At 32.3% G+C, this 15138-nt stretch overlaps 1 protein-coding gene across 2 annotated transcripts in view; it reads left to right on the forward strand.

Annotated features, from left to right (window-relative positions):
- The window catches only part of mIF2 (mitochondrial translation initiation factor 2), a 46901-nt gene that overhangs the window by 20563 nt on the left and 11200 nt on the right, over positions 1 to 15138 (forward strand). The window contains exons 11-14 of one of the 2 annotated variants that reach the window (XM_043053340.3): positions 3397 to 3475; positions 7868 to 7993; positions 12042 to 12267; positions 13774 to 13914. In XM_043053340.3, coding sequence (XP_042909274.2) covers positions 3397 to 3475; positions 7868 to 7993; positions 12042 to 12267; positions 13774 to 13914 — 572 coding nt within the window. The remainder of the gene's footprint in view (positions 1 to 3396; positions 3476 to 7867; positions 7994 to 12041; positions 12268 to 13773; positions 13915 to 15138) is intronic. The other variant, XM_071183024.2, reaches the window with a different exon arrangement.

The following is a 15138-nucleotide window of genomic DNA, read 5'->3' on the forward strand; positions in this document are numbered from 1 at the left end:
AAACATGTTTAGCTTTTGAGAATTTTCACTGAATTCAGTAATTTTAAAACTAAAAAAAAGGTTTTAATTTCTGAATGAACTTTTAAGTAACTTTTAAGCTTGACAAATTTGTCTCATCATGCTATTTTAGTATTGCTTTGTTTTAATAAGGTGACATTCTGTAAAACATATATATTAATCAATAAATTATTTGTTGATATTAAGAGAAATTTGATTTTAGAAATGGAAGAATATGATTTCTTTGTACCAATTTGTTTAATGTGAGTTTTTATTACTTTTTGTGCAGCTTAGTGTGTTAAAACTAAAATCTGCTTAAAGATATAAATTTGTCTCTCTTGTCAATCACCCGGAGTAGGGTGATTTGGAAAGCTTGAGATGTATGGGATTTTTTCTTCGACTTAATAAATGGTCGAATCAAGGCGAACCGTGGAGCGAGGTAAAGCAGTGTAATGCTGCCGTCCATCAAGGATTGAACTTTGCAGTGTTCATTGTCACCAGTGTGGAGGAGTGCATGTGAGAAAGATGCTCATCGGCCATGAGCAGGGATTGAACAAAGCACTCCTATGACCCTTGTAGGATGATCTAACCTCCATCAAAAGAGTTTAAATTTTCTACTGGGGGGAGCTAGGAAACTTTCTATGGTAGTTGCCGCTCATTACGTTCATTTAATGGCACAAATGTTATTTGAGCATGCAAGCACTTCACTAAAAGAAAATTCTTTAGCACAGCAAAATTATCTTTAACTCTGGAGCAAAAGCTTTTTCAACATGTTTTTTTTTTGCTGATGGAATCTATTGCTTTGCAAACAAAAATAAATTCTGAACAATACATATATCTCTTTACTCCAAATTGGAACATGGGGCTTCTATCATAGCTCTCCATTTCATTCTATTTGTGGCCAGATGTTTTATCTCCCTTCATGTCTTTCTAATTGTTCTCAATACTCTTACCATTGTCCCGTGCCAAATATACCGAGGGTTCCAATCAAAAACTTGTTTTACTTAAAATTTATCTGGTTTATATAGAACATGACCAATTTATTTCCATTTACGTTTTCTAATTTCTGGTTCAATCGGTTTCTGTTTTGCTTTTCTGAAGATTTCTGCATTATAAATCTTATGGAACTGTTTGATAACACAAGATTCTTCTTAAACAGTTATTAATAAATACTTGAAGCTTTATTGTGTTATTTTTATTCTAGTGTCATGTCTCAAGTCTATAGAGTAGGACTGATTTTACAATAGAATTGAAAATTTAAATTTATGTAGAATTTGTTTGTTTTTGTTTTTCTCCAGAATTTATTGAGAGCGTATTTGCTTTGGGCTTTGTTTAATCTTCATATATCTTCATCAATTCCTTTGTTAATTATACTTTCAAGATACATAAAACTGTTTACTTCCTCTAGTTTGTTATTTTCCAAGAATATGTAATTTAATGTTTAGGATTAATTTTCAAAATTTTAGTTTCATTTCGATTGATAATAGGATCCATTTTCTTTGCCTCTACGTTTAAAATTATTGTGTTTGTTTGCTTTTTCTTGATGGGTGTTTGTCTGCAAAATCGAGATCAAAAAGATATTCAGCAAGATTCCATCTTACACCCCTTCTATTCTCTCATACTCTCTTCATAATCCGGTCAAAAGTAATTAAAAAGATTGTTAAAGAAAGCTAAAAACCCTGTCTAACACCCAAATCAACTCCAAAGGATTCTGATTCTTGACCAGCAGTGATAGCTCGTATATTGTAATTTTTATATGTATTTTTGATGATGTTTGCAAAACAATTAGGAATTCCATAGTACTTCAGCAGATTTCAGAGTGTTTCTCTGTGTAAACTATTGAAAGCCCTTTCAAAATCTATGAAATTTAAATATATTGTTAATTGCCTTTCAATAGAATGTTCAACAATAATTCCTAATGTTGCAATGTGGTCGACACATGATCTATTAGCTTTGAAATGTGCTTGCTCTGGTCAGAGGCTTTTGTTGATTTTTTTTTTTTTAAATTCTTCACAGCACTATTCTAGTGAAACTTTTGCTACATATATTTAAGAAAATGATTCCTCTCCAGTTGTCACATATTGTCATTTTCCTTTCATATCGTCATTGTCACATATTTTATTTTATAAAAGTCGTTGAACAACTGACCCAATTTTTGGGCTTACGGCTACTAATGTTCAACTCTGTATCCTTGAAATTTTGAATCCACTCCAGAAGACAGGGTAACTCCTTGATTAAGTATTGGGACAATTTTTGCCTTCGTGGAGGACTATTTGATGCATTTGCATTATACCTCCCATGTGTTACACCACTCACCTTGCGTTAAACCTCCCATGGTCAGCCTGACGGCAAGGGGACTCTAACCCCTTGATCCGTCTACCACTGAGGATATTTTACGTCAGCATTGTGGTCGGTCAAAGCTGGATGCAGATTCGTATTGACCAGAAATAGCTGGGATTCGAACCCAGTTCACCTCATTAGAAGGCGACCGCTGTATCCCCTGAGCCATCAGGGCTCCATTGTTACATATTGTCATTTTCCTTTCATATCGTCATTGTCACATATCGTTAAATGTTTTTGGTAGTTCTATCTGCAGACCTTCGTCCCAGACATTACGCCACTCTTCGCTCTTCAAGATTTTATTAAACAGGCCAGTTAAACCCTTGATTGCAGTTTTTAAACTCCACCAGAGTTCACCAGGTAGGTTATCACTGCCAGCAGCTTTACCATGTTTAAGCAATTTTTTTGCTTGATGCACCTCGAACTGATTTGTTGGACCTGCGATAATTGTCTGTCTCCTGAAATATCTTTCAAAACAGCGGGATTTTTTCTGTTCAAGGTTTCTTTAAAATGATCACCCCACCTTCTTTTGTTGTAAGTAAACCGTAAATAATAACAATCTGTAAATAAAAATCATAGAAGAAGTATTAACTTGTTTTACTAATTTTCATTTTTATGTTTTTAGATGCTTTGAAAACATGCAACAATGTGATTAATTTTGTATTTCAAGCATAAAATCGTAACTTAAATATTGACACAAAAAAAAGTCAAAGTAAAATTAATAGAAAAACCTGTTTAAAAAACACAAGGCAAATGTTGATTCTAAGCATTTCAAGTACCACACAGTAACTTAAATATTTAAATATGAAAGACTAAAAGGAAAAAAACTGAAATTAAGGAACAACTTTTCTTTAATTTTCCTGTTTTAAGTACACAAAAAAAGAAAAAATTAATTTTCAATGTATATCAGCTGACAAAATGTGCTGTAAGAGACAATTGACCAATAATAAATAAATGTTTTTATATTCTGCATTATCAGAATTTGTTTTGTATAAATTTAAATTTAAAATTGGTTATTACTTTTATGAAATTTATTTTACCTTAATTTTTATTTCTCAGAAAAGTATCTACAGCATTAATTCAGCGTGGTACTCTAAAAAAGGGTAGTGTCATTGTTGCTGGTACTTCTTGGGCGAAGGTAAGCATCGAAATGTGTGCATAATTTTAAATTAAAAATGATTATCAGTTCTTGTAAAACTTTATTTCATTATAAATTTTTAAGTGATTATTTTTTTTTTTTTTTGGTAACAATGAGTGTTTTTAATTATTTTTTTTTTATCAAAGTCTTTTTTTTCATATTTAGAGTTATTATACATTCAAATAAATTATCAGATTTTTTTCTTGATTATATCTCAATTATTTCATTTAAATTTTGCATCTAGTTTTACCCTTTATAAGTCTGTAGAAACTCTATTTCCAACTTCATTAATTTTTAAATGTTCTTGCGATGTTATTTTCCCACCTATAATTTGGCGGCCATTAGCTAATAACTTTAGAAAATAAAAATAATTAAAAGAGAAAGAGAAACTAATACTTTTCTCTCAGGTTTATTTGTTAAAACACAGAATTTATAAATTTGATTATTTTTAACAGGACTATGAAGTTGATTGGGAAAATGGCGGACTACAACGCTCGGAATTTTAAACTTAAAGACTCTGACTCTCTCATATATAAGTAAACATTTGCTGCAGCTTATTTTTTTTTTAAAATATAAAGGAAGTAATAGTTGCTACAGAAAAAATTGGAGCATGGCAGATTATTTATTTTAATTAACATTTATTACGAAATAGAAAAACGGGCATTATTAATTTTTGAGAAGCACTATAGCTTTTTGGCAAGATTTTCATTAATTGGGGAACGTGGAATCGATTCGATAATCTTCCTAGCAAAATGGTCTTTCCACGCTATTTTGAATAGGAGTAAGAGCTCTTACTGTCAGAGCTACCTCTCTAAACTTTTCTAGATAGATTTGTATAGAAGTTCTAAAAGAGGTGTCTGGCAAGAGCGATCACATTTCTTTATTTCTTCTAGAACTGCATTGAAATTTTGTTTGCAGTTTTTCATTTTTACACTTTCAGTGTTTTCATCTCAGAAAAAAAATGGGTGAGAATTTCTCACCCTTTCTCAAAAACAGGGTGAGATTTCAAAAAGTTAAGTGAGATTTCAAAAAAAAAAAAACACAAAGAGACTTGAAAAAAAAAATAATTTCTTTAATTATAATGCATTTTTAACATCTTCTAATTTTTAAAGCATTGAATATTTTTGCTGCATCATCATATGGAAAATGTTCTACATCTACTTTTTCATCAGCTATTCTCATTAGGTTGCTCAAATGCGTATTTGTTTCGTTTTGATCGTTTCTACCCACATTTATTTAATTTTCATTTGTCCGTTTCGGAGTAGAAGATATTGGCTTTACAAGGTATTTGTCCATCTTACATTAACGAGCAAAAAATTTGAACGTCTTACATGAAGAAACCTTACCTACGGTAAACACGTGGTTGCAGAGAAATGCGTTCTGAAAGAGGTTCGGAAGGATTGTGTTTTGTTGTTCTTGATGGTTCTGAACAATACTGGTAAATAGGGAAACTAGATAGGCAGATGTTGAAAATAATAAAAGATCCAGGAAGAAAAGTGAAACGGATTTTATTCTAAATGGCGCAAATGAGAAATTTTTTTCAAAATGCGAGAAATTCGCGAATTTTGAAATTGGTTTATAGAATGCGCGAATTTCTCGCGGTAATCATTTTTTAATGCGAGAATATAAAAAAATATGCGAGATTCTCGCGTTCTCGCGCTGTAGTGAAAACACTGACTTTATTCTTTATTTTTATGTTAATTATCCCTGTTATGATCCTTTAATGTTAATTCTACTTTTCCGTATTTCGCCATATCTCAAGAACTTTTTAAGTGAATTAAAAATTTTTTGCACACAACTATGAAATTCGTTTATCAAAAGATAATTCTATGTAAAATATCACTTTAAGTAAGTATTTATTATTTTTTATTATTTGGTTTAATAACAGCCAAAAAAATTTGAATTGTAAGGTATAAAATGTTTTACATCATTTTTAAACATGTCATTTTACTTGGCAAAATACAAATTTTGATTGAAAACGGTTGAATAGTTCCTGAGATATTTGATTTTTAAAATACAGCTTTTTTGAAGTTCTACTTCTCAGGAACAATTTGACCGATTTCGTTTAAATTTTGTATTTTGCCATTTAAAATTGCATTCTTTAAAATGATGTAAAAAGTCAAATGCATATTAATAAAAAATAAAAGTGGTATTTTGCAGGGAATTATTTTTGGATCAGAGAATTATATTTAGACTAGGAGGCTTCGCCCCCTGCTCGCTGGCGCTCACCAACCCCCGGAACTGCTTTCGCAGTTCATTTTGGATTGCTTCGCAATCCAATGCTCGCTTTGCTCGCTCATTGGATACGTTCTTAACGTCTAGTTTTTGTATACTTTTTTGAAAACTGAAGTTCCGAAAACTTTTCACTGTAGAAAATTCTAAAACTGTACATTCCAATATTAATTTGAAATTGCAAACAGTTCACATATTTTTCTTAATCACACTATTCTAAATTTCAGTTGTTGAGAAAAGTAACTGTTGCAAGTTTTGTTTTAAAGTCTTTCCCAGAGGGCTAAAGCCATGTGTTGTAAAACAATATGAAATAGTAGTCTGCCTTTGAACGCCGGATGTAAAGCATCGGCTTTGATGAAGATAATTTTGTAATTTTAATTCTCTGAAGGGCGCCACCTTAATAATATGGAATTTGTAAAATAAATGTATATATTATTGATTGTTGACGAAGCCCATCATTTTGTGTTTTCATCAGTGTTCAGAAGCAGAACAACTATAAGTTTTTTATTTTATCACAAAAAAATAAAATGTATAAAAAACAAAGAAAAGAGTAAGAAAATGAGTATAGTCATAGAGAAAGCTAAAATTATAATATAGTATTTGTCAGTTAAAATAACACTTTTTGTTTAAGTCATTGCTAACAATTCAAATTTCTCCGAAGCAATTCTAAAGTATAAATTAAGGTAGTATTGTCAAGTTGAAACACAATATTTTTAGTTTTGATGTCAACAATACAATTCAATTTTTCATAAAAACGATTGTTTCCATTGTTAAGTTCAATGTCAACAATTCAAATTTTTCTGAGGCAACTCTTAACCTCTAAATATTATTTTTTTTATGTACACATTTCTAAATGTCAGTATTCAACCACAAAACAACTTAAAGTCCTCAAATTTAGCATGAAGTTGTAAAATGTAATGAAAGAGGGTCATAGCAATAATGAAAGTAGAAGTAAAGTTAGTACTGTAAAATTAAAGCAATATTTTTAATCAATGAGCCAAGTTCTTCAAGAAGCAGTTGTAGAAGTAGGTTGTTTATTTAAAACTTTTTATAGAATTTCTTTAAGAACACAATTGTTAATTTGGGCATTTGGCGATACAACACTCTTAGAATTGAAGGATTTGTTACGTCAAGCGCTCAGGTATCATAATTTTGATCTAGTTGCGCTTCTGTGTCATTTTGATTTATGCTGCTAAGTTAACTTTCAAAAAATTCCATGGCTGGCAACAGCATTTTTATTTTTTAAGTTGTTTATTTTTATTTCTTTTAGAATTCGTTATTTTTTTAGCGAAATGTTTTTTAACCTAACAGAATTCTTTGCCGACTGTTTTCTCTATGAATGAAGAAAATAAAGTAAATATTTAACTGTTGTGAAAAAAATCTGATTTAGTTGTACAAAGTACTTCAGCCAAAATTTAGGAGCCACGTAAGACAATTATGTATATTAGATCAGAAACACATCATTAAAATGGTGTTTTCAAAACAAAGTAAACGTTGCCACCGGCGGAAAAGAAATACAGCCAAAATTTGGGAGCCACGTAAGAGAATTATATATAATAGATATTGCACACAATCATGAACTAATTTTATAATTGTGAGCAAAAAATTTTCAATTCGCTTAAAAAGCGCAATACACAAAAAATAAAATTTACATTAAGGGGTCCAAACTTTAGACTGGTCTGCTGACCAAACTGTTTGGGCCATATTTCCCAGATTACTTTTACCCCCTATATTTTGGGGGTCAGAAATCCGAATTCATTGAAAAAAGATATGTGTATTCAGAGAAAGTAGGTTTTTGTAACTAATTTTATCATAACTTAAAATATCGTCTGCGCTAATTAATTAGCATATTTGAGGTTACCCCTTTGAATCATTAAGATTGACTTCTAGAATATGAAGATCCGATCATTGGATCAAAAGTTATTCAGGGTGGTCATTTTTTTATTTTGATCACTGTGCAACTTGGATTGAAAAGTGATTTCCCTCTTACTTAAAATTTTATCATACCCTTGTTGATGGTTACATATTCTATACACTAAAAATGGATTACCTCACGTTTATTTTGCTTTATTTTATGCTATTATGACTGTGTGTGCGTTTTTTTCTAATGTACTGATTAAGTTATAGTCTAAATGAGTCCTTTATTTGCTATATATATAGGTGCGTAACCTATATGATGAAAATGGAAATGTTCTAAAAGTTGCGACTCCTGGTACGCCTGTGCAAGTGGTTGGTTGGAAGAGTTTCCCTCCTACTGGTGAAATCATATTAGAAGTAGAGTCTGAGGTATTTTCTTGTTTACATTTTTAAAATTATAAAGATAGTAAGTTAGCTAAAGATATTAAGTGCATGCTTTTCTTTTTTAGCTTGTATGTCATTTTTAAATGGCATTTATTTAAAAAATTGTCATTACCTATTTTGCCATGCAATAGAAAAATCAATGTAATTTTCAGTTCATAGATTTTTCTGTTGCAAAATTTCAATGTAAAAATCAATTTGTAAAATAAGCTAAATTGCGAAATAAATAAATAAAAATAATAATAATTCTTTAATTATATTTTTGAAATTTTATTTTAATGTTGATAGTATTAACAAGGGAAAGAATTAGTTGTCAAGCTCCATTTCTCTGAAATTCTACTGTGAAGCTCTTAGCATTGCGTGGCATTGTTCTAATGCTGCTTCAAGTTGCTTTCATCTCACTTTTTTGCCAAATTGCTTTATTTTCTTAGCTCTGGGACATAAAATAATAGACCTGTGTTTGATAACCATGGGGTACAGGCCCAACAACCATGAACCCAAGACCCTCGGAATTAGCAATTATTAGCTTTCCGATTTTAAAAAAAAGCTTTAAGTAGTTTCCTGTGCTTTTTCAATGGAACCGTATTGTGCGACATTGTGGACCCTAAATTTGTCTATAATTATTTAATTTGGTTTGGTAGTAGAGGATATTATAATATAAAATATGGTCGAGTTTGAAAATTATACATTAATATGAAGGGGAGATATGGAGCAATTTATATGTACCGTATATGAATTTGAAACTCACTCCACACACTATTGAAATAAGTAAGAAAATTCTCAGTTAAAAATATAAGAAAATATATATATTTTTTATGTCACTGGACTTGACTGAAATCTGAATTAAGTAGGCCATAGAGAACTTAACTCCTCTAATCGAAAATACTGTGTATCAAAAATACTGAGCAAAATTCCTGTTACAGCATGCTCTGTTATGCTCTGTTACAGCATGCTCTGCTTTAAACATGAGAAAAGTTTCTCATGTTTAAAGAGGATTAAAAGATATGTGTGAAAAAAAAAGCAAATGCAAAATTTTTTTGGTCATTTATTTAAATAATATGTAATAAAAAGAACTTCAGAACCATTAGTTAAAATTGTTTGCAGAACGAATATAGTGAACTCCCGGTTATAGTGAAATTTCTTTCCTCAAATTGAAATCCTGGCTACGCCTCTGTAATGTTCATTTGTAATTATGAAAGGCAGCTAATTATTTCAAAATCAGAATTCATTTTTTTATCTATCTATGCTCGTCTAAAAATAAAATTTTATGTCAGGTTATTAAATTCATGAAATAGCGTTTAATCTTGTTAAGAATTTTATTTTTTTGGTGTACTTAAGTTGAAAATAATGTTACGATGGTGCAGGCAATAAATAATTAGGTATATTCAACTATATTAAAATAAAGTTATTATCTTATATTGTTAACATAAAATACTTTAACTAATTAATATATAAGAAAGGGAATAACTGGTATGGAGAGAACTTACCCATACTACACTTCATAGCGTCTCTGGACTGCACGCTCTGCACAACTGCCCCTCTTTTTTGGATCTTATATATTATACCTTTTTTGTTTGATAAATTTTATAAACTCATGTTTGTGAAAATCGCAGCACCATGAAGGACTTATGCGAGTCAGCTGAAATTTTCAGGAAATGCATGATATGCAAATGTTTAGAATTTCAGATCCGTAGCGCATGCGAATGCTGAGCAGCGTCCTCTTAATGGCTGATGGATCCGAATAAATAGACGGCTGTAGCGAGGCGTGTAAGGTTATCTGCTTGTGGTAAACGTTATCTTAGTCGTTACTTATGCCTCTTCGACGAAAGAGAGCGAGTTTTCAACAATTTGCGGAGTTTGAACGGGGGAGAATCATCGGCCTTCGGGAAGTTGGATTATCTTATCGTGCAGTAGTCGCTCGTGTGCAGCTTATCAGCAGCACAGTGATGCGTGTTTGGAAGCAGTGGACGAACGAGTGTCAGACAACTCGGAAATCCGGGAGTGCTCCGAAATGTCACGTCAGCTCGCGACGATAGACACCTGGTCCGCATGGCGCTGACGGACCGTACAGCTCCCTCTAGACAACTGGCAGCACAGTGGCCAATAGCTACAGGTGTTTCATTGGGTGCTTCATCAATTCGTAGACGTCTGCTGCAGCGTGGACTGCGCGCAAGGACTCCTTTATACAGTATCCCCCTCATGCTAAACAATCGCTGTTTGCGGCTGCAATGGGCCAACCAGCATAGGGACTGGTGTGCAGATTGGCAGCGTGTCGTGTTTTCTGACGAATCCCGCTTTAATTTGTGGTACCATGATGGCCGCATTCGTGTCAGACGCTCTGCCGGTGAATGCCACCTTCCGGAGTGCGTTATCGAACGGCACTGTGGACGAACATCCTGAGTTATGGTCTGGGGTGCCATAGCATATCATGGACGATCTCAATTGCTGCGAATTGTGGGTAATCTGAACAGCAACCGGTACATCAGTGAAGTTCTACTGTCCCAAGCTGTTCACTTCCTTCAAGCCTTGCCAGGTGCTGTGTTTCAACAGGACAATCCCCCCCTCATATTGTTAGGACTGTTCAATCCTTCCTTGCATCGCGGCAGGTACAGCTTCTTCCTTGGCCTGTCGCCAATTGCACATGTGTGGGATTTCGGCGTCTCGCTCGTGATCCTCGTCCTGTTGCTTCTACAAACGAACTTTGGGTACGCATACAAACAATATGGAATGCTCTTCCTCAGACAGGCATTCAAAATTTGTTTGTCTCCATGCCACGTCGTGTAGCGGCACTTATTGCGGCGGGTGCTGGCTACACAAAATACTGATTTCGATGTCTAGTTATTGTTTGTTTGCTTTGAAAGTTTAATCATTTATTTGTACCACTACTACTCAACTGTGTATTAAATTTCATTTAATTATGACGATTCCTTCATAGTGTTGCGATTTTCACAAACATGAGTTTATAAAAGTCACATAGTAGATCAAACTTGAACTGTAAACTCGTAATTAACCTTTCCAACACATATTTCTTAAGCCCTAACTCAAGAACGTTTATTTAATTTTGTTAAGGTTCTGTGTACTAATGGAAGTATTTGCATGAATCAATCATTCTTGGAATTATTATCTTAATTCCAAAAATGATTGCTTCATGCAATTACTATGCTATTTTAAATGTTTTATTGTGATTCTGAATCAAGTGAGGATTGCAATAAATGAAATAAGATTAATTATGATTTGCATTGTAATAAAAAGAAACAGCTATATAATTTGAAAATGATTTTCAGAGAATTATATTTCTTTATTCTTTTGTTTTCTTTTATTTCAGATTGAAAAATTCGATTGGAAGTACTGTGGCAAATTTTAGACATGCATATCGTTTTCACTTTTTTCTTTAATGCCATGTTTTTTTCTTTTATCAATATTTTACTTGAATAATATTTTCTTTTATTATCAATGTCATTCATTTTATTGGTCTTGCTTTAATGTATTTACTGTTGTAGTTATAAAGTTTATATTACTGTTTTATCTTTTTTTTTCTTCTTTTTTTTAAGTCTTCAATCTAGTGCATCTGTTATGCATGAACTGCAGTGATGTAGAATCAGCTCCTACGGAAATAAAAAGTTTTGAATAATTACATGAAAAAAAACCCAAAATATTAAATATTCAATACGCAGTTACGCATCCGCATATTCAATACGCATTCATTACCCAATAATTCAATACGAATTATTGAGGGAATATACAGACGGAGTTTCAAAGATCATAATCGGTTAAATTTAGTCCAAACGTTCGGAACCCTTGTGATCTCTCCACAGAATTGTGGTACTCTGTGTAAAAAATTTTGGGAAACGCTTTTTTAATGCAATATAAGACCATTATCTAGCTTTGCTTTAACTTTCAAATTGAAATTATCAGAATTGTGTTCTGTAGTTTGCTTAGATTATTTGTTTGTATTGAAAACGTCATCTTTATGTTTTTATTTCTGAATTCATTTTATTTTCTTGTGTGTACTTTTTAAAATAAATTTTTTCTCCAGAGGCGTGCACGAGAAGTAATTCGATACCGCGAGAGTGTGAAAATGGAAGAGAAAATGATTGCAGATCAGGAGATCATTCAGAAGAAAGCAGATGCGCACACTGAGAAATACAGGGAAGAAAGAATGGCACGCTTGAGTAGGGGACGTTACAGGAAGGAACGTAACTACTTTAGAGAGAAAGAGTTCACTCTTGATTCTACTCCTTATGTGGCTTTTGTCTTGAAAGGTTTGTTCTATATTTTGTTTTAAAGTTATAGTACAGACTAAAAACATTTTGTGTAGAACGCAAATTTTTTATATTGCACCATTGAGGATTTCTAAAAAAAAGCTCTATTTTGAGTTGGAAATCTATAATTGTGTGGCTCACAAACTTGTCCCAAGCTTGTAATATTTTATTTATTTAATTTTAATTTATTTGTTGATTTTTTATTTAATAATTATTTATATATAGTTTTTCTGTGATTACAACCCATTTTAGTTATATTCCATAATTATTACCCGTAAATATTGTCTCATCTTCCTTTTGGTTTATTTATGTGTAGTATAAAGCAACCTCAATGGTTTCTTTGAGACAAAAGAACTGAAGGTAACAAATTATGATAAATAAGTATTCTCTGCCAGTCGCCATTTTTGTATTTAAAATGCGTTCCATTTGTATTTTATTTTTTTAAAAATGTATACTGAACTATTTTGAAAATTTCATAATAATTTTAGAAGTATTTTATTTAGGCTTGTTTCTTAAAATTTTTAATATTTGAAAATTGACCACTGTTAAAAAAGCTATGACTAGCCAGTAGCAAAATGTTCTAATTTTGCTTTATAACATGTAGCTATAGAAAAAATGCTTATAGCGTTTTATTTACATTGTCTGGTAGTGTCGATAAACTTATAAAACGGTAACTATACCAGCAAAAAAGCCAAAAAGCAGAATATTTATTTTAACAAAACTCTTACATTTTTTTTTGAAGTTAGCAGAAGATGACCACACAAATCATAGGTGGGAAAATGATTTCCCACTGACATCTAAAAATTAATGAAGTTTGTGCAAAATTGGGATCTGTTTAGTGCAGTGTTTCCCAAAGTGTGGTACGCGTACCCTCAGGGGTACGGGAACAGTTCAGTGGCGAAATATCTTGCAACAAACGAAAATTTCAAAAATTTTTATTTAAAAACATAAGCTAGCCATGAAAATTTACGATTGCATCTTTTTCTATTGGCTATTTTTTGCAGAGTTAACAGTTAATAATTAGTGGTGTCAACAGTTATGATTTTAACTTCTGAGCAATTTTCTTATAGTAAAAGTTTGTAATAAATTCTATTTACTTTGATTATTTTTATAAAATATAATTTTTATCCCTAACATAGAATATGGATCGCAGGTTAGTACCTACAAAACTTTGTACCAAAGAAGAAAAATAAACATATTTTCAAAAAATACATAAATTTTTTTTATTAGTGGTACACAGCGTTACGAAAAATTTTGAAAGGTTACACAAAAGTCATAAGTTTAGGAAACACTGCTTTAGGGAATAAAGTTTTGTCTTTGGGACGTATATATATCATTTAGGACAAAAGGGTTAAATTGTAAATATTCTTCTTGTTTATTTAAATTGAAAATATAAATGATTAATCTGTAATAAAGAGTTATTTTGTGATTCATCAATCGCATCTGTGATAATAAGGAAATAAATATTTTGATTTGTTATAATTAAATTATTTGTCTTAATTTTAGGTGATGTGCATGGTTCAGTGGAGGCCATTTTGGATGTTGTTGATACATATCAATCTCATGAAACATGCCGAATGGATGTTCTCCACAGTGCTGTAGGCAGTGTCACTGAAAATGATATTGAAATGGCTGAAGCTTTCAATGGTACCTTTCATGTCTATTTTAAAAATAAATAAAAAATTAATGGCGAGCACATGGGTCTATTTCCCATTGTCCTCAGAAATACAGGAATTGCTACTCTCTTATCGATACTCGGTGGGCCTTTTTGGCTAAACCACGGAGGTCGAATAGTGTCGCCCACTTCATACAACCACAAACCCCTTTATAGGATGGGTTACATTTGATTTTATATCCGTCGTTGAACATCCGACCCAATTTTTGGGTTTATCACTACTAATGTTCAACTCCCTAGCCTTGTAATTTTGATACAGTCCAGAAGACAATTTAACTCCTGGATCAGTACCCCCAGAGGTATTGATTTGTTTTGGGAACATGAAGGACTTTGCGACTTGACAGATTTAGCGTGCATCAGTCACCATTTAATACGTGAGGAGTCTTCGGCCAGTGGGGATAGAACCCACAAACTCTTGGACATGGGCCCAGTGCCCTCACACAATCACACAGAGGGAGGCCGAGATATCCTGGTTGGTTGTGTGGCATCAGCCAGATTAACTGTAATTGTGTACTAACTGTTTAGTTTTAGTTTCAGTTTGTATTTATGTTTAGTTTCAGTTTGTGTTTGCGTATCTCGTTAAGTTGTTATTAAATGTGTTTGCGAGATGCTAGATCCTGCTCGTTTATTTAATATGTACTGAAATAATAGATAACAACACATGGTGGCAGCGGTAAAAGAAAACAAATTAACGCAGTAAGTTTTGACTCTCCTTCGATATTCTGAAATTACATCATGACATCAGCTCCTGCATATCATATAACGCCGCCAGAATCATTTCCTTTTTCGATTCCCTCGGAATGGCCTAAATGGAAGCAAAGATTGCTACGTTTCCGAACTGCTTCTGGACTAATAACAAAAACAGAAGAGGAACAAGTGGATGCTCTCATATACGTCATGGGCGATAAAGCCGAGGACATATTTCTTTCGCTCAGTATATCGGAAGAGGATAAAAAGAAATTCCAAGAGGTTTTGAATAGTTTCGACACTCACTTTGTTGTTAAACGAAACATAATATTCGAACGAGCTCAGTTCAATCGGCGAATTCAAAAAGAAGGTGAATCAGTCAATGATTTTATTACTGCTTTATATGCTCTTGCTGACAAGTGTGAATATGGTAATCTACATGACGAATTGCTTCGTGACCGTATAGTTGTTGGTATTAAAGATCAAACTTTAAGCGAAAAATTACAACT

The sequence above is a fragment of the Parasteatoda tepidariorum genome, chromosome 7, assembly GCF_982258835.1.
Source record: "Parasteatoda tepidariorum strain Cologne lab strain chromosome 7, Ptep-v5.0, whole genome shotgun sequence".
Taxonomy (NCBI): Eukaryota; Metazoa; Arthropoda; class Arachnida; order Araneae; family Theridiidae; genus Parasteatoda; species Parasteatoda tepidariorum.